Here is a 24,001-nt window from a genome sequence, read left to right on the forward strand (position 1 = left end):
GCTGTGTTGTGGTGCGAGAAAAAAAGCGGTCGGTCGAAATTTGCCATCATCCAGCGAGCAGACGAGCGCGGCGGGTGTTTCATCGATCGAGCCAGACCGCGAAGCGCGCGGCCGTCTCGGCACGATGTCGACCTCGCTGAGCGCGATGAGTTCTCAGATGACGTCCGCGATGTTCAGCGTCATCCCGACGAGCGTGATGCCAACCTCCATCGCGGGCGCGTTCAAGGACGACGCGCAGGTGCGACCGCGATCCGTCCGGATCCTCTCGCTCGATGTCGAATCCGGCAATTCCGCGCCCGCGCCCCTCCGATCCGATCGATCCTCCGATCCTCCGCGCCGTCGATCGAATCGAATCGAATCGAATCGATCGGTCGCGCGCGCGTCTCCGCGATCACGCGCGCGCCGCTCGCACGCACGCCGACCACCGCGCCCTTCCCTGACCCGCCCCGACCCACCGCGATCGCCGCCCGCGAATGAATCGAATCGTCCGTCCGTCCATCCCGCGCCTCCTCGCGAAATCAGATCGAGGACGACCGTCGCGAGCTCGACGCCGCGCTGAGATCGACGACGCAGTCCAAGAAGCTGGACGGCCTGAAGCGCCTCATCGCGAAGATGTCCACGGGGCAGGACGTCTCGAGCTTCTTCCCGTCGGTCGTGATGAACATCGGCGAGGCGACGTTCGAGGTGAAGGTGCTGGTGTACATTTACCTCGTGCGCACCGCGGAGCAAAAGCCGGACGAGGCGCTGCTCTCCATCAACTCGTTTCAGAAAGATCTCGCGCACGCCAACCCGCGCGTCCGCGCGCTCGCGCTGCGCGTCATGTCGAGCATCCGCGTGAACGTCATCGTCCCGGTCGTCATCCTCGCGGTGAAGAAGTGCGCGTTGGATCCATCGCCGTACGTCCGCAAATCAGCCGCGCACGCGATCCCGAAGGTGTTCAGACTGGACGCGACGCGGGTGGAGGAGCTGGTGGAGATCGTGGAGACGATGCTTCGCGACAGCACGCCGTTCGTGCTGTCGTCCGTCGTCGCGGCGTTTCAGGAGGTGTGCCCGGACCGGATCGACCTCATCCATCGGCACTTCCGGAAGATGTGCCGCATGCTCGTGGACGTGGACGAGTGGGGGCAGGCGCGTTCTGCTTTACGAACGTTTGTTTTTCACCCATCGCCCGTTCCTTTCAACACTTGATCGCGTGGGTTCCTTTCAACTGACCGATGAACACACCTGTTATCGTATGGAATGGCCCATCAGATTCTCATGGCGAAGCTGCTGCTGTCGTACGCGCGAACGCAGTTTTTGCGACCGGACGGGTACACGCGGGAGCTCACGCCTCTCGCGGTCGCGAGCGCGAACGGCGACGCGAGCGCGCAATCCATCGCGCTGAATCTCGGGATGGGCGGCGAGAGCGGCGGCGCGTTCGAGCGGTCGCACGCGGACAAGGATCTCGGGAACACGCGCGGGTTTTACTCGAGCGAGTCGGACTCGGAGGACGCGGACTCGGACGACTCGGACGACTCCGATGAAGACGAAGATGAAGACGAAGACGCCGCGAAAGAGGACGGCAGCGGCACGGACAGCGACGAGTACGCGGCGGCGAGGAAAGGGAGGAAGGTGGGCGGGTTCGCAAAGAGTAAGCCGAAGGCGAAGAAGCCGGCGAGCGCGAAGAAGGCGGCGAAAAAAGCGGAAAAACGCGCGCGGGAGAAGCCCAAGATGTCCGCGCTCGAGGCCGCGACGTCGTCCTCCGCGGCGCCGGAGTACCTGGACGACGACCACCGCCTGCTTCTCAAGTCCACGCGCCCGCTGTTGCAGTCGCAAAACGCGGGCGTCGTCATGGCCGTCGGCGCGTTGCACTTTTACCTCGCGCCCATCTCGGACATCCCGAAAGTGCTTCGAGCGCTCGTGTTCGCGATGCGATGCAAACCGGAGTCGCAGCTCATCATGCTGAAGAACATCTGCGCCATGGTCGCGACGCAGGCGAGCTTGTTCCGGACGCACTTCGCCGCGTTCTACGTCCACCCCGCGGACTCTTTGGAGATGCGCGCGTTGAAGCTCGAGATTCTCACGCACGTCGCCACCGCGGAGAACGCCCCCGCGTTACTCCGCGAGCTCCAGGCGTACCTCCGATCGTCCAACTACGAGTTCGTCGCGCTGACGATCCGCGCGGTCGGGCGGTGCGCGGCGATCATGCCGCAGATCGCCGCGGTGTGCGTGCGATCGCTGCTCGAGCTGTCGTTGCACCCGAGCGAAAAAGTCGCGGGGGAAGCCGTCGTCGTGATTCGCGCGCTCGTGCAGCACAACCCCGGGGAGCACACGCACATCGTCATGCGGTTGGTGCGCAGGTTGGAGATGCTGCTCGCGCCCGCGGCGAGGGCCGCGGTCGCGTGGCTCGCGGGCGGGGAGCTGTACGTGTTTAATAATAACGCCCCGGACGCGGACGTTACAAACTCCGCGGCGCCTGCGGCGGCGGCGGACGACTCGAAGAAGGCGATCAAGTCGGCGGCGAAGAAAGAGGCCGCGCGCGTCGCGGAGGCGGAGCACCGCGGGAAGTTCCTCGAGCTCTCCCTGGACGTTGTACGCCGCGCGATCAAAAACTTCGCGAGCGAGTCCGACCTCACGAAGCTGCAGATTCTGAACTCGACGTGCAAGCTGTACGTAAAGGACCCGACGCGCGTCGGGCCGCTCCTGAAACATCTCTTCGACCTGTGCGCCGCGGATCCCAGCGTGGACATCCGCGACCGCGTGCGCGTCTTCAAGGCGATGTTCGCCGTCGGCGGGAACGCCACGCCGCTCGCGACGCTCAAGGAGAAGGTGGTGCTGTGCGAGAAGGCGGCGCCGAGGTTGCCGTCGCCCGCGGCGCCGACGTGCGCGCACGCGCTCGGATCGCTGTCGCTCTTCGTCGAGCACGCCGCGCCGGGGTATCGACCGCTGCCGCCGCACCCGCTGACGCAGCCGAGCCGGGCGGTCAGGGAGCAGTACTACAACGCCGCGAACGCGAGCTCGAGGGACGACGGAAGGAAGGGGAGGAAAGGAGGGTTTTACAGCGAGAGCGAGAGCGACAGCGGGAGCGGAAGCGCGTCGTCCGCCGGGTCGGATTCCGATTCCGATTCCGATTCCGACTCGGACTCGGACTCCGACTCGGACTCGAGCTCGGGCTCGGGCTCGGGCTCGAGCTCGGACTCGAGCTCGGGCGGCGACTCGGACTCGGGCCCGAGCGACGCGGGGAAGAAGGGGAAGGTGAAGAAGGACGCGGACGACTCGGATTAGACGGGGGGCTTCGGATTGGTTGTACGTGTGCTATCATACGCGAAAACGTTGTTGCGCTTCTTTTCATCGCCGCCAGTTTTACCTGACAATGCATTGTCTCAACTAACAACGCCCTCGCTCGGGTCCACTCGACGCCGCACCTCGCGCGGCGGCGAGGATGCCCCCCGTCGTTCGATGGGTCTCCGTCCGCGCGCTCGCGTCCGCGTCCGCGCCCGCGTCCGCGCCGCGCCGGCCGTCGCGACCGCGGCGCGGCGCGCGCGTCGACCGTCGAGATTCGAACCCGACGTCGTCGTCGACCACGCCGCGCGTCATCGTCAGGAGCGAAGATGCGTTCGCGCCCCTCGAGCTCGACGACGGCGACGGCGACGGCGACGACGGCGGCGATGAAGGCGGCGGACGACCGCCGCGTCCCGTCGCGGAGGCTGCAGGCGCGGGCGCCGCGCCCATCGCCGCGCTCGCGGGATTCGGCTCCGACGACGACGACTCGGACGACGACTCGGACGACGACTCGGACGACGACGACGACGACGTCCTCCGAGTGCTCTTCGCCGCGGGAGGCACGGGCGGACACGTCTTCCCCGCGATCGCCATCGCCGACGAGCTCACGAGACTCGCGCGCGAGGGCGGCTTACCTCCGCCGTTCGCGCGCGTCCGGTGCGACTTCGCGGGGACGTCCACGCGGCGCGAGTCCACCGCGGTCCCGAGCGCGGGGTACTCGCTCAGCGTCGTCCCCGTCGCGGAGCTCGCGCGGCCGTGGGCGTCGTCGCCTACGAATCTGACGCTTCCGTTTCGGCTCGCCGCCGCGACGCGCGCGGCGATGTCGCTCGTGGATAAACTGAGGCCGCACGTCGTCGTCGGCACGGGGGGGTACGTCTCGCTGCCCACGTGCGTCGCCGCGGTGTTGAAGCGCGTGCCGCTGGTGATACAGGAGCAGAACGCGGTCCCGGGGGTGGCGAACGCGATCTTAGCGCGCGCGGCGACGACGCGGTGCGCGGCGTTCGCGAGCGCGGCGGACGCGTTAGGGGGGAAGTGCGTCGTTCGGGGGAATCCGACGCGGGCGTCGTTGCGGGTGATGACGAAAACGGTCGCGCGGGAGCGGTTACGTGGGATGTTCGCGGAGGGAGGGACGGAGGAGGTCGCGAGCGAGCGCGGCGGTGAAAACGGAGGCGCGTTCTTACACTGGTCCCCATACGACCGCGTTCGCGTGGTGAACGCCGATCCTTAAGGACTTTTCCCGGCGCATCTCTCCGCCCACCCCTCGCTTTCAATCCCCGACCGCGACGCCTTTCAACTCCGTCTGACGCCTTTCAACTCCACCCCGACGTTCGCTCGTGTAGAACGACCCGGCGACGAAAACGAAAAGGTACTCGTCGTCCTCGGCGGCTCGCTCGGCGCCGCCGCGGTGAACGACGCGATCGCCGCCGCCGCGCCCGCGCTCCTCGCGTCGTTCCCGAACCTCCGCATCCTGTGGCAGTGCGGCGAGAAAGCGCTCGCGGGGACGCGCGAGAAACACGCCGAAGTAACGTCCCACCCTCGGGTGTTACTGACGCCGTTCGTGCGCGACGTCGACGTCGCGTACGCGGCGGCGGATCTCGTCGTCGCGCGCGCGGGCGCGGTCACGTGCGCGGAGCTCCTCGCGACGCGGACGCCGAGCGTTTTAATTCCCTCGCCGAACGTCGCGGAGGATCATCAGACGGCGAACGCGGTGGAGATGGAAGCGAACGGCGCCGCGACGGTCGTCAGGGAGGCGGAGTTGCGAGAGGGATGGATCGAATTCGCGGCGGCGACGAAGGCGCTGCTGGTGGACGACGAGCGGCTGGGGAGGATGCGCGAGGCGGCGGGGAGGGCGGACACGCCGGACGCGGCGCGGCGGATCGCGTTCGACGTGATTCACGCCGCGAAGAAGAAGAAGAAGAAGAAGAAGAAGAAGAAGAAGAAGAAGAAGAAGAAGAATGGGAAGCGAAGGTAGCCGCAGTCGTCAACAGGTCTGGTACGACGATACATCTTCGCGGTCGATTGCTCTGAACGACAAACAGATCACTCATCACTCCTCGCCCATCATCCGCGCGAACCGCACCGGGTCCCGCTCCCTCGCCCGCATCGTCCACGCCCGCTTCTCCTCCTCGCTCAGGTCGTTGAAGATAAACACGCTCTTATCCCCGATGTCGTCCTTCACCTCTTGCGTGTACTTCCTCGCCGCGAACGCCGCGATGAGCGCGCACCACGCCACGATCGCCCCCTTCTCGAACCCCTCTGGGGGTCGTTCCATACAAAGCGAAGTCGGGGTGGAGTTGAAAGGCGTCAGTTGGCGTTGAAAGGCGTCGAGGGCGGGGATTGAAAGCGATGGACCCTGGGCGGAGAGAAACGCCGGGCAGAGTCCTTAAGGATCGGCGTTCATCACGCCGACGCGGTCGTATGGGAACCAGTGTAAGGAGAACGCGCCTGATCCAACCCCCGTGAGATGCCCTAACAGCGTCGCCGGGACGACGAAGAACAGCGCCGCGCACTCCGCCTTCCCGTAGCACATCCCCTCCTTGAACGCGACGCCGGTGAGCGCGGCGAACATCGGGCCGACGAGCCACACGGCGGCGGGGTGCGTCGCTACGAACGCCGGGACGGAGACGTCGGGGTGCGTCGCCGCGATCCCGACGCTCCCTATGAACCCGGCCAGCCACATCGCCTGCATCGCCTTCTTGATCGGGTCGACGTACATGTGGATCAGGGTCAGCGCGACCCCGAGCGAGCCCGCGCCGGTAAAGTACGCGGCGTTGAGATTTACGGGCGCGTCCGGCGCGAAGGCGGCCGCGGAGCACGCGAGGACGGAGAGCGCGACGGAGCTCAGGCTGACGCGGTAGGACCACACCTCCGCGACGTCCGTTGGGGTGACGGACCAGTCGCAGTAGAGTCCCGGGTAGGCGGGTTCGCCGGGGATGACGTATGATGAGGCGTCGGAGCCTGGCGCGTCGGAGGACGATTCCACCGCGCGCGTCGCGACGCCATCAAGGCCGCCGCGTCGATGACGCGATTTCGATTCCGACGACGACGACGCGAGAGATCGAGATCTCGCTCTCGGCGCCGCGAGGGCGGGCGCGCGTCGTCTCGTCGCGCGCGCGGCGGGGGCGCGCGCGGTCGGCGCGCGGCGGCGCGACGCCGCGGGCGGCGCCGCGATCGTCGCGAGCCGCGCGATGGAAGCGCGCGCGGTCGTCATGGCGCGTCGCGGAGTGATGTCGCTGTCGCTGACGCTGACGTGTCGTCGTCCGAGGAAAAATAAAGATATCGCGTCGCACTCTTCTGCATCGCGCGCGCGCGAGGCGCACGCGCGACGACGACACCATGTCGTCCTCCTCGCAGTCGCAGTTCCTCAACGACCCGAACGCCGCGGTGTGCGAGATGCTGACGTCGCTCGTGCGCGCGCACCCGGACGCGGCGCTCCTCGACGGGTTCCCGGACGTCAAGGTGGTCGTCCGCGCGGCGAGAGATCCCGACCCCGACAAGGTGGCGCTCATCTCCGGCGGAGGCAGCGGGCACGAGCCCTCGCACGCCGGGTTCGTCGGCGCCGGGATGATCGACGCCGCGGTGTGCGGCGACGTCTTCGCGTCGCCGTCCGTCGCCGCCGTCCTCGCGGCGATCCGGCACGTCACCGGGCCCGCGGGATGCCTCCTGATCGTGAAAAACTACACCGGCGATCGCCTCAACTTCGGCCTCGCCGCCGAGCGCGCCAAGCTCGAAGGGTACGCGGTCGAGATGTGCGTCGTCGCGGACGACTGCGCGCTGCCGCCGCCGCTCGGCATCGCGGGGCGGCGCGGCCTCGCCGGGACGCTGTTCGTGCACAAGTGCGCGGGCGCGGCGGCGGCGGCGGGAATGGACCTCTCGGCCGTCGCGCGCGAGGCGCGCGCGACGGCGGCAGTCGTCGGCACGATGGGCGTCGCGTCCGTCGCGCACGCGCTCCCGGGCGCCGCCGAGCGCGCGAGAGAGATCCAGCGCGGGCAGATCGAGCTCGGGTTGGGGATCCACGGCGAGCCCGGCGCGCGCGTCGCGCCGGCGGCGCGCGCGGATGAGGCGCGTTCTATACACTGGTTCCCATACGACCGCGTCCGCGTGGTGAACGCCGTTTCTTAAGGACTTTTGCCGGCGCGTCTCTCCGCCCACCCCCCGCTTTCAATCCCCGACCTCGACGCCTTTGAACTCCACCTGACGCCTTTCAACTCCACCCCGACATCGCTTTGTATGGAACGACCCTGAGATCGTCGCGACCGTTCTCGAGACCATCACGGACGACGCGCGCGGGTACTTCTCTCTCCCGGGCGGCTCGCCGTCCTCGCCGACCGCGCGACGCGGCAGCGTGGACGGCGTCGTCGGCGACGTCGTCGTCATGGTGAACAACCTCGGCGCGACGACGGGGATGGAGCTCGCGGTCGTCGCGAACGCGGCGACGGCGTGGCTCGAGAAGAGACGCGTGAACTGCGCGAGGGTCTACGTCGGCGCTTTCATGACCGCGCTCGACATGACCGGGTTCTCGATCTCGCTGCTGCGCGTGGACCCGCCGAACCGCGAGGATTGCCCGTGGCAGATCGACGCGGGGCTGGCGAGCGGGCGGTTGGATCTGTTGGACGCGCCGACGGGCGCGCCGGCGTGGCCGAGGGCGGCGAAGGGCGTCGCGAAGCCGTATCCGCTGCCGTCGCCGCCGGAGGGCGCGGGCGCGGCGGATCACGACATCGTGCGGGAGAACATGACTTCGAAGCGCGAAATACGTGCGAGTGATGTATCGACGGAGATGTCGCGGATCGAGCGAGCGACGCGCGCGGTGAAGGAGGCGCTCGAGGGCGCGGAGAAGGCGCTCACCGAGGCGGACACCAGAGTCGGCGACGGCGACTGCGGCGTCACGCACGTCAGAGGCGCGGCGGCGCTCTCGAGCGCCACGCCGTACATGCACGACGGAGGCGAGGCGCTCTCGAAGAGCGAGCTCGCGCGGTCGATCGGGCTCCAGATCCGGAAGAGCATGGGGGGCACGAGCGGGGCGCTGTACGACATCGCGTTCGCGGCGGCGGCGGCGGCGATGACGACGAAGGACGAGTGGTTCGTCGGGTTCGAGGCTGGGACGCGCGCGATGATGACGTACGGCGGCGCGAAAGCCGGGGACCGGACGATACTCGACGCGCTGATCCCCGCGATGGAGGCGGCGAGGGAGGCGCTGCGGGCGGACGGCGCGGACGAGATCGCGGCGTTGAGGGCGGCGGCGGCGGCGGCGGCGGCGGGGGCGGAGAAAACGAAGGAGATGACCGCCGGCGCCGGTCGGAGTTCGTACGTCCCGGCGGAGGTGTTGAGGGACGTCGCGGACCCGGGGGCGACCGCGGCGGCGGTGTGGATCGGCGCCGTGAGCGAGGCGTTCGCGAAGAGTTAGACACGCGTTGATGGAATGAAAATGTTGTCGTCGTCGTTTTCTCGGCCGCGCTTCGTTCGCTTCGTTCGCTTCGCGCGTCGCGCCCGCCTCACCCGATCTGCGTCATCCACGCCTTCTTCACCTCCTTCTTCATCTCCGCGTAGTCGTCCACGTCGATGATCCCCGCGGCGAGCCACTCGTTCAGCTCCTTGAACGCGTTCTCGATCGACCGGCCGCCGCCTCCGCTGGCGCCGCCTCCGACGGCGGCGGCGCCTCCGGCGCCGCCGCCGCTGGCCGCCGCCTCGGTTTTCACGCGTTTCTTCGCTCGCGCGAAGCTCGTGCTGTCCTCGGACTCGTCGTCGTCGCCGCTCGTAGCGGGCTCTGGCTTGACCGGCCTCGCAGTGGGCATCATCGCCGAGGGGGCTTTGCGCCTCTTCGAAGCCGGGGTCGCCGGTTTGACCACGGGATCCGCAGCCGCCGCCGCCGCCGGTTTCTTTTTCTCCGTCGCGGCGGCGGCGTCTTCGTCGTCCCTGAACCGGTCGTTCGCGCCAGCGAGCATGATGCCCACGAGCTCGTGCCACGGGAGGTCGGGCTTGTAGTTCGTGCGCGTGCCCTTTATCGTGCCGACGCCGTAGCTCTGGAGGACGCGCACGAAGATGTCGTGCGCGGCGGCGGCGCCCCATCGCGTGGGAAAGTGATACCCGAATTTGTGCTCGCCCCAGGACGCGTCGAAGACGAGTGGTTGGAAGGCTTTGCGGTTCATCGCGTCGGTGACCGTTTCGAATCCGCCGAACTGAACGTTGCCGCCAGCTTTGATCGTAGAGGCGTATTTCCTCCTCAACCTATCCAGAATCGCGCGCTTTGGGCATCTCTTGGTTTTGATGATGGCGTTCGTGAAATTGGTCGCGACCTCGACAGACGCCGCCGGCGCGCGATCCTCCGTCAGCACGAGTAGAAGCTCCTCGAAAATGAGATCTTCCTCCTCCTCCTCGTCCTCCTCCTCGTCCACGTACTTGACGTTGTACACGTTGCCGTACTCTGTGCTGTCGCTGCTGTACCCGATGACGACGCCCTCCTCGCGGTACGGTTCGCCGCAAGTTTTGCCGTTTCCATCCACGGGGACGACCATCCTCGAGACTTTGGCGCCGACGAGCTCGGCGCCGGGGCCCGGAGGGGGGGCGTTCGGGTTCGTTCCCACCTTCGATTTCGGCTCTGACTTCGGCTGTGGCTTCGGCGGAGGCGACGGCTTAGCAGTGCCAGCCAGTAACGGACACCACTTCGGCCTCGATGGGTCTCGGAGCACGAGCTCAGAGCTTCCAATGTGGTCCGCGAACGCCCGCGCGGCTTCGAGCTCGGTGGCGAATTGTCCTAAACCTTGGTTCCGATGCGAGACCCTCCACGGCTTCGGGCGATCATCGCGAGCAAGACTGACACCAAAGTACTTCGACAGCGGGAGTGGTTCGCCTGGCGTCTCCTTGACGTCCAAAGCTTCGCTCTCGCTCTCGCTCTCGCTCTCGCTCTCTGAGTCGGAGTCTTCGGACAGCTCGACCATGGGCTCGATCTTCAAGCCTCGAGCGCCGCGAGTCAACGGACCACCGTGTTGCAATCGTCGCGCGAGTGCTTCGTCCGAGACCGGCGTGGCCGCGGCGGCGTTCTTTCTTCTGGTCGCGATCCCCGCTCTGGTTGCTGCCGCGTGATCATGATCCTTTCGAAGCACGGGCTCCGTCCAGCCACGGTGCTTAGCGTACGCGTGCGCTGCTTCTTCCTCAGTGGCAAAGTAAGCAGCGCTCCCATCTCTAAAATTTGCCCGCCACGGGAGTCTGGCGAGGTTCTCATCCAACGATCTCACGCGGTTCCTGAGGATTTGGACGCCAACGTACTGCGACTCGGGAGTCTTGCGTTTGAATCGAACGACCCTATCGTCGGAGACGTTTCTCTCCGCTGCCGGTACCATTTCATGATATCGGTGCCACAACGAGTCAGCGCGCAATCGCGGTTCCGTCCAGCCGCGGATCTCAGCGTGAGCGCGCGCAGCTTCTTCCTCCGTGGCGAAAAAAACGCCGTTCAGAGCGTTGCCGTGGCGCCGATTTACAGACCACGGATGGGCAGAGATGCTCGGATCTAGAGATGTGAATCGGGTCTTTTCGAAGACGACGCCGACGTATCGCGGCTCCGGCGACGACGACGGTAAAATACCCAGGTCGGAGTTCGCGCTCTGAAAAAGAGACTCGGAACTCGCCTCCGTCAGGTCGAGCACCACGGGCTCGGACGTCGCCGCCGCGGGTCCGCCCGCGATCGCGACCGCGGGATCGAGATCGAGCGACGTCGGCACCGGCCACGGCGTCGCGGCGGCGAGGTCGGCGAGATCCACCGCGGGCGCGGCGGGTGAGGGCGGCGGCGCGGCCTCTTCCGAGACGTCCGCGGTGGCGGGCGCGGGGGCGGGCGCGGGAAGCGCGAGCACGGGGTCCGGCCACCGAAGCATCGCGGACGTCGGGATCGCGCCGCCCGCGTGATCGAGCGCGTCGTCGATCTCGATCAGGACGTAGTCCGGCGGCATCGCGCGCGGCGGCGTGTCGCGTGTCGCGTGCGCGCGGGGCGGGGCGCGGGACACTGGAGGGCGCGAACCACGACGGGCGAGAAAAAAAGGGTGAAATATTTTTGGCATTTGAAAAAAACACGTTCTCTCCGTTCGCGCCGTTCGTTCGTGCGCGCGCCTCACGCGAGCTGCGTCAGCCGCGTCTTCTTCACCGCCTTCTTCATCTCGAAGGAATCTCCGGCGTGGTGCGCATCCTCGGAAATCGCTCTGGTATTTGACGAAGTAGGCGCGCACATATCCCCGCTTGGGGAGGGAGTCGCCGAACGATGACCCTCAACCCTTTCCTCTCAGCCGCCGGCGACCGCGCTTCGTCGCCTTTCAGCAACCTCACGAGAGACGCCGCGACGTCTTCAGCCTTCTCCGCGTCGCTCGCATCACCGTGCGACTGCACGAGCCGCGCGTCTGAGTCAGTCGGAACATCTGGATCCGTCGGGGTTATCGACTCGCCGCGCGCGGCGGCGGAGGCTGCTGGTGGTTTTTTCGACCCGGGTGGTTTTTTCGACCCGCCAACGCCAGTTCCAGTGCCCGCCGTGGCGGCGGCGGCGGCGGCGGCGACGCGTTCCCACTGCCTCCTCGCCCACTCGCTCGCGTCCGCGGACTCGTCATCCTCGTCCTCGTCGTCGTCGTCGTCGTCTCCGAACCCGTCCTCGTCCTCGTAGATCGTGTCGTCTTCGGACGACTGAGCCAGCGCGGTCGCTGCGGAGGGGCCGCACGAGTCTGGGGTGTCGGGCGCGGGCGGCGGGTTCGCGGCAGCCTCGCGCGAGTGATCCGCGCGATCCGCGGACGGCGACGAGCGAGTGGTACATCGCGTGGTAGCGGCCGCGTACACTGCGTCCGTGCGCGTCATCGCGGGCGCGGGGACGGATCGTGACGGCGCGCGCGAGGGTGTAGACGCGGGTGGAAGCTACGACGGCGGTGGTTTATTTTTGGAATCGAAAAAAACAGAAAATGCAAAAGAAAAGCGCTCGTTCGTCGTTCGCGTCGTCCTCGTCGTCGTCGTCGTCGTCGTCGTCGTCCTCGTCGTCGTCGTCCTCATCCCACCTGTTCCGCGTACTTGACCCACAAATCCATCTTCCACGTCTTGTAGTCCTCCTCGTCAATGATACCGTCCGAGCGCCACTGTCTGATCTCGAGAAGGCTATCCCGGATGGACCGACCGCCGCCCGTCGCCGCCGCCGGTTGCGCCGGCGCCGGCGCGGTCGGTTGCGCCGGGAGCTGCGAATCTTCGCCGTCGTCGTCCGGTGGAGACGCGTCCAAGGCTTTCGCGCTGACCGTCGCTTTCGCAATCGTACCCGCTGCCACCGTGTCTTCGTCGTCCCAGAACCGGTCGTTCGCGCCCGCGAGCATGATGCCGATCAGCTCGTGCCACGGGAGGTCGGGCTTGAAGTTCGTCCGCGTCCCCGCTTTCACCCCTGGGCCTTCTTTCAAAAGCCGTACGAAGATGTCGTGCGCGGCGGCGGCGCCCCATCGCGTCGGAAAGTGGTAGCAGAAGTCTTGCGTATCGTTCGCCGCGTCGACGACAAACGGGCGGAACGCCTTGCGATCCATCACATCGGTCACCGTGTTGAAGCCGCCGTAAAATCTTCCACGAGACGGAGAGGCATACTTCTTGAGTCTACTGAGCACACACTCCTGCGAAAGATGACCCGTCGTATATATCGAGTCGTTCGTGAGCTTCGTCGCAAGCTCGATTGACTCGGGCGGCGCAGCATCTGTTTGGTTCAAAAACAGAAGAAGCTCCTCGAAAATGAGATCTTCGTCGGAGTCGTCGTCGTCCCATCGAACGGAGTAAACTTCACCAAAGTCGGCATCGTCGTCGCGAAAGCGGACGACGACGCCGTTCTCGCGATACGGCTTCCCGCACGTCCCGTCATCGTACGTCCGAACTTGCATCCTGGACGTCCGCGCGTTGATCAACGCGGCGCCTTGACCCGCGGGTCGCGCTCGGGGTCGCGCTCGGGGACGCGCTCGGGGCCGCGCGGGCTCCCACGGCTTCAGCGGCTTATGCGGACTGTTCGGGTCTCGCAGCACTAGCTCAGAGCTGCCAACGCGAGCTTTGTACGCACGCGCGGCTTCGATCTCCGTGGCGTAATATCCCAGGGTGTGACTTTTGATAATGGCCCTCCACGGGTGCAACGGGCTTTTCGCGTGACGACTCACGCCAAAATATTTCGAGGAGTAACCTGCCCGTGCCTCTCGGTCGTCGTCTGCGGCATCGCTCTCGCTCTCGCTCGTGTCGCCCTCGCGCGGCTTCGCGACTTTGGCCGGACGGGCGACGTTCTCTTTCGCCGTCTTCTTCATCTCGGTGTCCCTCGGCGGCGTGAATCGCTCGACGGGCTTCCTTTCGCGTCTCGTTCGCTTCGAGAGCGTCGGCGTCGTCGTCGTCGTCTTGCGTTTCTTTCTCCGCGTGAACGCCTTCGCCGCCGCGGCCTCCGCCTCGAGTTCTTCCTCGGTCGCGATCCCTTCGCGGCGCAGGTACCGTTCCACCGCCTTCCACGAGCGAAGATGCGGCTGCGACTCGCCCTCCGCGGGATATCCGTTATTGTCGCAGTCCGTGAAAGGTTCCGTGCCGCCCCAGTCGGACTTCAGAAAAAAGTACCCGTATTTTCCCCGACGCTCCGTGCGCGGTCGGACGCGCGCGTCCAGGTCCAGTACGTCGCCGCCGCCGTCCGCGTCACCCCCGGCGTTCGAGTCCGCGGTCGCGTCCTCGTCGACGTCAATCTCGCTCTCGCTCGCGTCCGTCTCGTTTTCGTAGTCGTCTTCGTCGTCGCCGCCGTCGTCGTCGTCGTCGTCGTCGTCGTCGTCGTCGTCGTCTTCGTCGGCCTCGTCGTCGTCGTCGTCGGCCTCGGCCTCGGCTTTGACCACCTCGCGGTTCGAGGCCTCGGGACCCGTGCCGCGCGCATCGCGCGCGGGCGGGGTGACGATCGCGTCGATTGCGCGGTCATCTGTGAGGTCGATCACGTCGTCGTCGCACATCGTCGCGTGCGCGAACGCCGCGGGGAGCGGCGAGTTCTGAGGCTCGTCGTGGCTTTTTGCTCTCTTTTTGGCTGGCGGAATTTTCCATTTTTATTCGCTCCGTCACACCGCGCGACGCCGAGAGAGAAGTCGCGGGGACGGGTGATGCACGACGCGACGCGACGCGAGCGACGAGTTATGCTATCGTTTTCCTACTATAAATATCTACTCTCGTTGTGCTATGATGATACGATACCTTCCGGCGTCGTCGTCGCGATGGAACCTTCCTCGTTCACTTGCCGTCGCGTCGCTGCAGCGTCTTCGGCCCTTTTCCTCCGTCGCCGCCGCCGCCGCCGCCGCCGCCGCCGCCGTCGCCGCGCTTGAACCCCTCCGATCCAAAGTACCGCTTCGACACGTCCGCGGCGGTCGCCTCCTTCGCCTTCGCCCTCGCCGCGCGCTCCTCCTGCCGCTCCGTCACGCGCGCGTTCAACCGCGGCTCCGGCTCGGGCGCTCGCCGCACGAACACGTCCGCCGCGCGCGGCCGCGTGATGGTCGGCCTAGACCCCGCCGCCGCGGACGTGAGCTCGATCCTGCCGCCGCGCACGGACCGCCGCACCGCGAGCGGGTCGTCGTCGATCGCCGCGCGCTCGCCGTCGGGGTTGCGGAGGCCGTGGTACACCTCCACGGGCGCGCGCACGGGGCGAGGCGGGCCGACGGCGTCGGATGAGGAGGCGTACATGTCTCTCGCGGAGGACGCCCCGGACGGAGGGTCTCGTCCTCCGGCGCCGGCGCCTCCGGCGCGCTTCGCTTCGTCCCTGACGCGCGCTTCGCGCCACACGTTCGCAATGCGCGCCTGCGCGTTCGTGTGCGTCGCCTCGTGCTGCCTTTGGACGCTCCGCGCGAGCATGTCCTTCACGGCTTGGATCGTCGCCGGGTCGGGCCCGCCGCCGCGCGCGAGCGTCGCCGCCGCCGAGAGTTCCTCCCGCGGCGGCGATCGCATTGCCGCCGACGCGACGGTTGACGTTCCGTATTCCCCCGGCGCGTCGCCGAACGCCGCGGCGATCTTCGCGTCCGCCTCCGCGACCGCGTCCGCGTACCGCGGGTCGCTCGGATCCCGCGCGCCCGCGTCGCGCAGCGCTTTCTTCCGCGCTTTTTCAACCTCCTTGGCGCGTTTCGCTCGATCAACCGCCTCCGCGGCGCCCTCCTGCGCGCCCGCGCGGCGCCCCTCGCCTCCGACGTGATGCGCGCGCATCGCCTCCGCGGTCGCCGCCGCGGCGAGCCGGTGCACCTCCTCGAACGCGCTGTCCGCGAGCTCCTCCGGCGTGCGCTCGTCGTGTTCCGGCGCGGTGAAGTCGCGGAGGTCGTTTCGAACCAACCCGGGCGCGGCGGCGTGCTCGCGTCTTTTCGGCGGCCGCGCCGCCGCAACCTTGGCCGCGAGCTCGCCAGCCTTGGCCTCGGCGACGGCGTCGACAAACGTCGGCAGCGGCTGATCCGGGTTCAGCGCCGCCCACACCGCGACGTGCGCGCCGACGATCCCGCCCACCTTGTACCTCCCCGCGGCGAATCGCGCGCACGCCTTGGCCTCGAGGATCGCGTCCTTGGCGGAGAGCGCGGCGTCCTTAGGGTCGTTCCATACAAGCGAACGTCGGGGTGGAGTTGAAAGGCGTCAGGTGGAGTTGAAAGGCGCCGAGGGCGGGGATTGAAAGCGGGGGGTGGGCGGAGAGATGCGCCGGGGAAAGTCCTTAAGGATCGGCGTTCACCACGCGAACGGGGTCGTATGGGAACCAGTGTATAGAACGCACCTTGGCGTGCGCGTCCGGGTCGCGCGCGATCGCCGCCGTCAACGCGTCGACGCACCACGCGCTGTCCAGCGCCTTCGCCGCGGTCGTCGCGCGGCCGGGGAGGCGGACGCCTCCGCCGCGACCGACGTCCACGACGACGTCGTCGTCGTCGCCCTTTCGCTCGTGGATGCCGTACGGATCATCCTCCGGGTACTCGTCCTCTGGCGCCAAGTCGTCGTCGCCCGGCCCGCGTCCGGTTTCAAAGTCGTCGTCGTCGACGGTCCAACGCATCCGCGGGATGCGCCCCGCGCCGCGCGCGTCGTCGTCCGCGTCGCCGACGCGCCGCGCGACGTCGCCCGCCGCGGACGTCGCCTCCGCGGCGACGAGGAGCTTCGCGAGCTCGCTCAGCGCTGCACAAGCGCCGGCGCGCACCTGCGGGGAACGGTCGCCGACGAGCGCCGCGACGCCGCGCGCCGCGACGGCGACGGATGACTTATCCGTCGCCCTCGCGGCGTCCGCGGCGGCGCGCGCGCGGAGCTTCAACCCCAGCGCGTTCTTCGCGAGACCCGTCTTGCCCTCGAGCGCGTCGACGTCGCCGCGGCGCGTCGCCTCCGCGACGAGAATCGCGAGCGACGCGGAAGCGCGGCGGTCCTTCAGCGCGAACGTCGCCGCGCGGCGCGTCGCCTCGATCGCCCGCAACGCCAGGTTCTCCGCGTCTGGGTCCTCGCGGAGCTCGTCGCTCGCGTCCCAGTCCTCCTCCAGCGACGCGCACACCTCGCCGAGGCGCCTGAGCAACGTTCCGCGGAGGCGGCGGCGATTGACGACGCCGCCGACGAGGACGCCCGCGCGCGAGACGACGCCCGGCGGGCGATCCGAGCCGCCGCTGGCGCGCAACGCCGCGGCGACGAAACGCTTCGAGCCGTGCAAAAACGCGGGCGCGCCGCCGGGGCGGTCGACGAGCTCGCCGCACGCGCGCATCGCGGCCGCGGCGCCGGGGGCGGGGAGGCTCGCGGGGCGCGACGCGAGGCGCGTCTCCTCCGCCTCTTCCTCCGCGGTCTTGCCCTTGTCCTTGGACGTCACCGCCGCGGATTTGGGTATTGGTTTCGCGAGGCCCTTCTGGCCCTTGGGCGGCGTCGGCGGCCGCGCGTGCGGGTCCACACCCTTGAGCGCCTTCGCCGCCGCTCTCGCCGCCGCGTCCTTGGCTTCCTTCTGCTTCCACGCCTCGGAACCGACGGGGAGGCACAAACGGTCGCCAGCGAAGCGTTTCACCTCGTCCCCGCGGCCGCCGAGCGCGGCGTCCAGAAGGTTCTCCATCAGCGCCTTGGCGCGCTTTCGCCGCGTCGCGTCGTGCGCCGCCCTCGCGCGCTTCAAAGCCGCGCTCGCGCCGATCGACAGCGCCACCTTCTTGACCGCGTTGAAACCCGCGTCGATCGGCGCCGGCGGCTTGAACCTCCGGAGCCGCGAGAGGAAGAGCTCCAGGTCCGTGAGCCGCCCGCTCTCCGCCTCCGCGTCCTCCGCGTCTCTCCGCGCGAGCACGTCCGGTCGGAACGTCGACAGCTCCTCCGCCGACATGGCGTCGGCGCGCGTGCGCATCGTGTACATCTCCTCCTCGTCGCTGATCTCCCCGGTCGCGGAGGACTCCAGCATCTTGGCGCGCGCGCGCTGAAGCTCCTCGCGTCGCACGCGCTCGCGGAGCTGCCCGAGGGACACGTTCGTGGGGCGGTTTTTGCCGTTCGCCGCGACGAGCGCGGTGCCCCCGACGGCTTCTCCGGTGGGATCCAAATCGACCAACGCGCGATGCAACGCGACGTCGCCCGAGCCGGTGACCGCGCCGTCGTCGCCGCCGACGTCCATCTCGAGGATCGTCCGCGCGCGGCCGCGCTGAATGACCGGCCACGGCACGATCCAGTCCCCGCGCCATGCAGCCTCGAGCTGCTCCTCGCGCGCCAAGCCGGTGTCCTCTAAATCTTGCGCTGTGAACAAGATGGGGTCCTCGAAGAGCGCGTCGACGACGCGTCGCCATTCGAACGCGCTCGGGCGTTTCAGCCCGACGTCGTGCCTGTGGAACAGCAGCGCCGCGGTCGCGGTCGCGAAGTCGCGCTCGGTCACCGCCTCCGCGGCGGACGCGCGCAGCGACGGAATCGGTGATTTGAGCGCCTTGAGGATCCACGGAATGGCGCGCCACGCCAGCGCCGGGTCGCGAATCGCCGCCGCGCCCGCCGCTCGCGTCAACGCGGTCAACGCGTGGTGCGCGAGGTCGTCCGCGCCGGCGCGTATCCACAGCTCGGGGTCCGCGAGCAAAACCTCCGCGAGCGTGAGGAGCTCCTCCGTCGCCGCGATCGCGACGGCGGGCGTCCCGGTCTTCGCCTCGGTGATTTTCGCGACGAGCTCGCGTTCGTACGTCGCGAGGCGTTGAAATTCGCACAGCCACGCGACGACGCGGTCTCGGAGATGCTTCGATCGCGCGAAGTCCACGGCGGTTCGTTTCCCGCCGCGACCGTCGCCCCCGTTTGGACGTTTCGAAGACGGCGACCGCGGCGAGGAAGGCGAACCGTCGGGACCCGGAGCGTCGTCGTCGAACGCGTCCGCGGTCTTGTTCACGCCGCCGCCGAAGCTGAAAAATCTCGACAACGCGCTTCGCCGCCGCGTCGCGATCCCGGGCTGACTCGTCGCGCCGCCAGCCTCCACGTCGTCCGCGTCGTCGTCGTCGGTGTGGTACCCCACGGACTTCTTCGTCGTCTTCGGCGTGTTCGGCTCGCTCGACGTCGCGTACTTGGACGCCTTCTTGGACATCCCCATCCCCGCGCGCGTCTGCGTCTTCTTTCGCGCGCTCTCCTCCCCGCTGACGTCAGTCTGGCTTCGCTTGATCGCCGACGGCGGCCGCGCCACCTCTTCCGCGAGGCACACGTGCCGGAACAGCGCCTTGTTCAGCGCCGCGGCGAGGTACATCACGACGGGCAGCGTCCCGGCGAGGACCGCGCGCCACGTCATCTCGTTCCCGGTCGCGGCGTCCCCCGCGCTCGCCGGCGCGCCGCCGCCGGCGATCGATGGCTCGTTCAAAAACATCAACGCGACGTCCGGGTCTTGCCCGTTCGCCTTCGCGGCGATGGACAGCACGCCCGTCCACGCCGCGCCCGCGTACGCGGCCGCGCGCCACTGGTTCCACCCCGACGCGTCGCCGCGCAGGGATTGCATGCCGACGTGGCACCCCAACAGCGCGAGGAGGAACATCGTGACGACGACGTCGTGCGTCCACGCGAACTCGACGACGCCCTCGCGCGCGGCGGCGACGGGCTCCTTGCCAATCTGCCCCTCCCAGTACACGCCCACGCCCGCGATGACCGTCTTCGCGACGACCGCGATCATCTCGAACGCGGGCTGCGGGCGCAACGTCACGACCTCGTTCGCGGTCGCGTTGGCGCGGAACACCGCGCACGCGAACGCGGCGAAGGCGACGAAAAAGCCGCTCGCGACGAGCGTCAGGTGGTCAACGCCAAAGAAAAAAATCGCCGGGTCACGCGCGAAGTAGACCCACGGCCGCGCGTGGTCGTGTGCCATGGGAATCAACGTGGCGAGGCCGACGTGCACGGACGGGAAGAATCCGATCGTCGCGAGCACCGCGATCGCGACGACGCCGGTGAAGACGAGCAGCCTCGACAGGCGCTCGTACCGACGCGCGCGGCGGCGGTGTCGCATCGCGAGCCGCGCGTAATCTTCCATCTTGACCTCGTCGTCCTCGCGCTCTTGAATGACTCTCTGTATCGCCGCGTTGTCGATGTGGTCGTCCAGGCACTTCAACGTCTGCGCGTCCGTGCCGTTCTCCCACATCTCTTTCGGGATCGCGTACCCGGCTTTGCGGATGCGCTCTTGGCGGTCTTTGATCGCCTTGCGTTCGCCGTCTTTTCTCGTCTCGCCTTTTCTGCGGGAAATCTTCGGAAGGACGCCGCCGTTCTCGACGACGTCCGCGTTCTCCCAAACCTTCTTCCACGCCCTCCGCGCGAAATACCTGGCAACGCGCGCGAGCGCGGGCCCGCCGAACGTCATGAACGCCGCGCCGGTGAGAAACGACAGCGACGTGTACGTTTCCTCCCGCGTCATGTTCGGTCCCAAAAAGATCGCGGGCGTGAGCGTGTTCACGAGCGCGCTCACGCCGCCGCCGTCGCGCGCGAACGGCGGGCACGCGTCGCGGATGAACACCGCGACGAGCGCGGGGAGCTCGAGGATCAAGTGCGCTCGCAAAATCACGCCCATCCACCCGCCGGGGACGTGGAAGAACCACATCCAAATCTTCACGAGCGTGGATCTGCACTTGAAAAACACGCGCGTCGGCGCGCGCGTCATCGTGTCCGCGAAATCCGCGAAGTAATCGCCGAGAAGCGTCTTCAGCGCGCGGTATCGATCACCCACGGACGCGTACTTCACCGCGAGCATCATCACCTTGCGCTCGCGCTCGTTCGCGGGCTCGCGGTCGCCGAGGCCGCGCGTGCGCGCGGTCACGCCCTTATTCGCCTCCCGCGGAGGCACCGCGCGAAACAAAATTTCCTTATTCGCGTCGCGTCGCGCTCGCCGTCGCTTCCGCCCCTCGATCGCGTCCGCCTCCGCCTTCGCGCGCAGACGCGGCCCGTCCACGATCGCCTCCGCGTGCGCGATGAGCCGCTCCTCCTCCGTCTTCCTCGCCGCCGCCGCAGCGCGCGCGTCGAGCGTGACCTGCCGCGGGTGCGTCCATCGCAGCGGCGGCAGCCTCGTCGCGGCGACGACGAGCAACACGAAGAGCGCGACGCCCAACGGCGCGGCGAGCGTCGTCATGTTCGTCTCCGCGTCCGTCACGCACGTCTCGTCCCAGACCACGGTCACCTCGAAGTACGCCGTCACCGCGCTCGCGCAGCCGTCGTACACCTCGATCTCGCCGCGGTACTCGCCCTCGCGGTCGGGGCGCAGCGTCGCGACGAGAAGCTCCTGATCGAAAGACGCGTGCGCGTCCTCGGGATCGGGATGCGCGTTGAGCTTGGACGCTCGCGGCGCCATCGCGAGCGACCACTTCGACGTGAACGAGTCGCCCTCCGGGTCTCGAGACGGCGACGCGTCGAACTCGATCTTCTTGAAGCACCTCGGGACGTCCGGCATCGGCGTGAGGTGCGTGAGCTCCGGCGGCGGCGGCGGCGCGCGGACCCGCGGCGGCGGCGGCGCCGCGAATCCCGGCGGCGAAAAGACGACGACGGGCGGCGGCGACGGCGGCGGCGGCGCCGCGGCGGGCGCGGGCGGGGCCGTCGGCGGGCTCGGCGGCGACGCGACGCCGGGGGTGAAGTCGTCGAGTTCGCCCCTGAGCGTCACGTCGTCGAGGACCGCGACCGTCGCGTCCGGGATCGGGGCTCGGTTGCAGAGCACGACGAGGCTCGCCGTGCTGCTGCTGTTTTGCCCGACGCACGACCCGATCGCGCTCACCGAGAGCGTGTACGTCCCCGGGCCGTCGGGCCGGAGGGAGATCTGCGTGTTCGTGCTTATCGCGCGCCCTCGGTTGTAGTCGTCTCTCCAAAACTCCGCGATCGCCTGGTCCAAGTCCGGCGGCGGCGGCGGCGGCGGCGACGGCGGCGGCGGCGCGCGGCCGGTGGCGGGCGGCGGCAGCGCGACGACGGCGTTCTCGTCGAAGCTCACCGGTATCGACGCGGCCGGCGCGGTCAACACGTGCCACTGCAGCGACACGAACGGGTTGATGCACTTCACGTTCGATATCGTCGTCGACAGCCGCTTCACCTTCTCCAACGACACGTACCCCAGCTCGAGGAAATTCTCCGTCGTCGCCACCGGCCCTTCGAACCGTTTCGACGACATCACCACGCGTTCCCACGTCGCCGTCGTCGTCTGCTGCGGCACCGGCACCTGCGGGTTATCCACGATCTGCACGGTTCGCCCGATGGAGACGTACACCGAGTCCACGCACGCGGGCGGGTGGTAATCGAACGTGTCCCAGTTGGGCGGCGGCGGGCTCGGCGGCGGCGGCGGGCTCGGCGGGCTCGGCGGCGGGCTCGGGTTCGGCGGCGGGCTCGGCGCGTTCGGCGGCGGGCTCGGCGGGGGGTACGTGTACGGGTTGTTCACCCCCGGCGGCGTGAACGGCGGCATCTCCGGCGGCGGGAACGGCGGCGGGCTCGGCGTCGGCGGCGGCGGCGGGAACGGCGGCGGCGGCGGGCTCGGAGGGCTCACGTACCCCGGCGCGAACGGCGGCAGCGGCGGCGGCGAGTAAAACGTTCGCATCTCCGCCTTGTGCGCCACCCGCAGCGGCCCGATCCGATCGGGCAGACGCACGTACGAGTACACCGACCCCGCGCTGACCTCCACGCCCTGGAAGTGCACCTCCGCCTTCACCACGAATATTTTGCCCATGACGTTCGGCTCCGCGCTCGGCGTCTCCAGCGACGCGGTCACCTTGACGTGCGCCCACCGCCCGGGCGGGTACGCGCCTATTATATCCCCGGGCGGCTTTCCCGGAAACGTCAAAATCTCCCCGCCGCAGCACTCCAGGGTGTTGTTGAAATGCAGCTCCTGCTGGTACTCCCAGTCCGGCACGAGGACGTCGTTCGCGTCGTAGCGGTCCGGGCACGTCTGCGCGACGCGTCGCGCGTCCGAGCACGTCGCGCCCGGCGCCAACACGACGTGTCCGTCGACGAAACGCAGCCGGTAAAAGTCCGTGTTGAACAGCTGCATCTTCTGGTACACGATCGTCTCGAGGTGGTGCTCGCCCCACCCGTCGCCGCCCCACCCCCTCTGCCCGTCCGCCCCTTCCAGCTGCGACGGGAACACCGCGACGAGCGTCTCCACGGTCGGGTTCTCCGTCTCCGCGAGCATGTTTTGATCCGTGTTCTGTACGACGTCGGGGTGGAGTTGAAAGGCGTCAGAAGCGGAGTTGAAAGGCGTCGAGGTGTGTCGGGATTGAAAGCGAGGGACCCTGGGCGGAGAGATGCGCCGGGAGAGAAAGTCCTTAAGGATCGGCGTTCACCACGCGAACGGGGTCGTATGGGAACCAGTGTATAGAACGCACCAAGACGTCGCGCCACTCGTATTCGCCTCCGTAGCCGCTCGAGACGCACACCGCGTGCTCGCTCGGGCACCCGCCGAGCTGCCTCGCGCGGGGTTGGTCCGGGTTCGCGTCCACGTCCGCGATCGTCGCGAGGCTCGTCGGCTCCGCGGGGACGTGCGAGTTTGAATCCTGAAAGCTCGCGACGGGAAACGCGTTTCGAGCGACGGATCCGTACGTCGCCGTCGCCGTTCCCGTCGCGTACGTCTCCAGATCTTGCACGCAAAACTCGCCGTTCGCGTCGCGGCTCGGGAACGTCTCCGCCCACTGCGGAGGCAGCGGCGGCGGCGGCGGGCTCGGCGGCGGGCTCGGGTTCGGCGGCGGCGGCGGCGGGCTCGGCGGCGGCGGCGGGCTCGGCGGGCTCGGCGGCGGGCTCGGCGCGGGCGGCGGGCTCGGCGCGTTCGGCGGCGGCGACACGAACGACGGCGTCGGAGGCGGCGCCGGGTTCGGCGGCGGGAACGACAGCGCGAACGGCGGCGCCTGCGCGTTCGCGCTTCCCGCAGTCGCGAGGAACACCGTCGTCGCGAGGATCGGTCCGAGCCACCGCGCGAGACGCCCGGTGCCATCATCGTCCTCGCGACGGCGCCGCGGCTTCGTCGTTCGCGTCGGGCGCGACGCTGCGTCCTCCGTCGTCCTCCCCGCGTCGCCGCATAACGCGCGATGCGCGCGTCTTCGCGTCGGCGCGCGCGTCGTCTCCGTCATTATTGTCTTCTAACGGACGCCGTCCCCCGTCCGTCGCGTGGTTTCGGGCGACATCGTCGTCGTGGTTCTTCGCAGAGTGCTCGAATTGCTCAGCAGCAAATCGACGACGGATTCGATTCGCCGGCCGACGAGGGCGCTCGCCCTCTCGCTCGCCCTCTCGCGTCGCGCCGTCGCCGGCGGCGGGCGCTTCGCGATGCCGTCAGTGCGCGCTCCGCGGCGACGTCGGACCCTGAGCGGTCGTCGTCGCGCTCGGC

The 24,001-nt window shown here is 68.5% G+C and overlaps 8 protein-coding genes across 8 annotated transcripts; 3 read left to right on the forward strand and 5 right to left on the reverse strand.

Moving 5' to 3' along the window:
- The first annotated feature begins 540 nt into the window (after nucleotides 1–540).
- On the forward strand, nucleotides 541–3,318 carry MICPUCDRAFT_35237 (uncharacterized protein). The gene is made up of 4 exons (XM_003061353.1): nucleotides 541–1,152; nucleotides 1,267–1,310; nucleotides 1,659–2,406; nucleotides 2,536–3,318. The coding sequence occupies exons 1-4, from the start codon at nucleotides 613–615 to the stop codon at nucleotides 3,262–3,264; spliced, it is 2,061 nt and encodes a 686-aa protein (XP_003061399.1). The 5' UTR covers nucleotides 541–612; the 3' UTR covers nucleotides 3,265–3,318.
- A 478-nt stretch (nucleotides 3,319–3,796) lies between these two features.
- MICPUCDRAFT_4541 (glycosyltransferase family 28 protein) lies at nucleotides 3,797–5,179 on the forward strand (the record flags this gene model as incomplete). The annotated part of the gene is made up of 2 exons (XM_003061354.1): nucleotides 3,797–4,367; nucleotides 4,602–5,179. Coding segments are annotated over 2 exons (1,149 nt in total), but the record flags the coding sequence as incomplete, so codon positions are not given.
- Nucleotides 5,180–5,271: 92 nt separating this feature from the next.
- MICPUCDRAFT_62856 (uncharacterized protein) lies at nucleotides 5,272–6,472 on the reverse strand (the record flags this gene model as incomplete). The annotated part of the gene is made up of 2 exons (XM_003061603.1): nucleotides 5,272–5,517; nucleotides 5,707–6,472. The coding sequence occupies 2 exons, from the start codon at nucleotides 6,470–6,472 to the stop codon at nucleotides 5,309–5,311; spliced, it is 975 nt and encodes a 324-aa protein (XP_003061649.1). The 3' UTR covers nucleotides 5,272–5,308.
- Nucleotides 6,473–6,597: 125 nt separating this feature from the next.
- MICPUCDRAFT_44699 (uncharacterized protein) lies at nucleotides 6,598–8,665 on the forward strand (the record flags this gene model as incomplete). The annotated part of the gene is made up of 3 exons (XM_003061355.1): nucleotides 6,598–7,340; nucleotides 7,606–7,798; nucleotides 7,835–8,665. The coding sequence occupies 3 exons, from the start codon at nucleotides 6,598–6,600 to the stop codon at nucleotides 8,663–8,665; spliced, it is 1,767 nt and encodes a 588-aa protein (XP_003061401.1).
- Nucleotides 8,666–8,753: 88 nt separating this feature from the next.
- MICPUCDRAFT_41559 (uncharacterized protein) lies at nucleotides 8,754–11,201 on the reverse strand (the record flags this gene model as incomplete). The annotated part of the gene is made up of 1 exon (XM_003061604.1): nucleotides 8,754–11,201. One exon carries the CDS (start codon nucleotides 11,199–11,201, stop codon nucleotides 8,754–8,756), a length of 2,448 nt encoding a protein of 815 aa, XP_003061650.1.
- A 199-nt stretch (nucleotides 11,202–11,400) lies between these two features.
- MICPUCDRAFT_51045 (uncharacterized protein) lies at nucleotides 11,401–12,087 on the reverse strand (the record flags this gene model as incomplete). Its single annotated transcript, XM_003061605.1, has 1 exon — nucleotides 11,401–12,087. One exon carries the CDS (start codon nucleotides 12,085–12,087, stop codon nucleotides 11,401–11,403), a length of 687 nt encoding a protein of 228 aa, XP_003061651.1.
- A 185-nt stretch (nucleotides 12,088–12,272) lies between these two features.
- On the reverse strand, nucleotides 12,273–14,216 carry MICPUCDRAFT_41560 (uncharacterized protein; the record flags this gene model as incomplete). Its single annotated transcript, XM_003061606.1, has 1 exon — nucleotides 12,273–14,216. One exon carries the CDS (start codon nucleotides 14,214–14,216, stop codon nucleotides 12,273–12,275), a length of 1,944 nt encoding a protein of 647 aa, XP_003061652.1.
- Nucleotides 14,217–14,487: 271 nt separating this feature from the next.
- Nucleotides 14,488–23,995, reverse strand: MICPUCDRAFT_48223 (uncharacterized protein; the record flags this gene model as incomplete). The annotated part of the gene is made up of 3 exons (XM_003061607.1): nucleotides 23,010–23,995; nucleotides 15,998–22,756; nucleotides 14,488–15,792 (listed from the first exon to the last, which is right to left on the reverse strand). The coding sequence occupies exons 1-3, from the start codon at nucleotides 23,745–23,747 to the stop codon at nucleotides 14,488–14,490; spliced, it is 8,802 nt and encodes a 2,933-aa protein (XP_003061653.1). The 5' UTR covers nucleotides 23,748–23,995.
- Between the last annotated feature and the right edge of the window lie 6 nt (nucleotides 23,996–24,001).

The sequence above is a fragment of the Micromonas pusilla genome (genome assembly GCF_000151265.4).
Source record: "Micromonas pusilla CCMP1545 genomic scaffold MICPUCscaffold_10, whole genome shotgun sequence".
NCBI lineage: Eukaryota > Viridiplantae > Chlorophyta > Mamiellophyceae > Mamiellales > Mamiellaceae > Micromonas > Micromonas pusilla.

Coding starts and splice junctions, on each gene's coding strand:
- MICPUCDRAFT_35237 (XM_003061353.1), top strand. CDS start 613: ATGTCCACGGGGCAGGACGTCTCGAGCTTCTTCCCGTCGGTCGTGATG. Junction 1,311..1,658: donor CAGTTTTTGCGACCGGACGG/GTACACGCGGGA, acceptor GAAGCCGGCGAG/CGCGAAGAAGGCGGCGAAAA. Junction 2,407..2,535: donor TCGCGGGCGGGGAGCTGTAC/GTGTTTAATAAT, acceptor GCGGAGGCGGAG/CACCGCGGGAAGTTCCTCGA.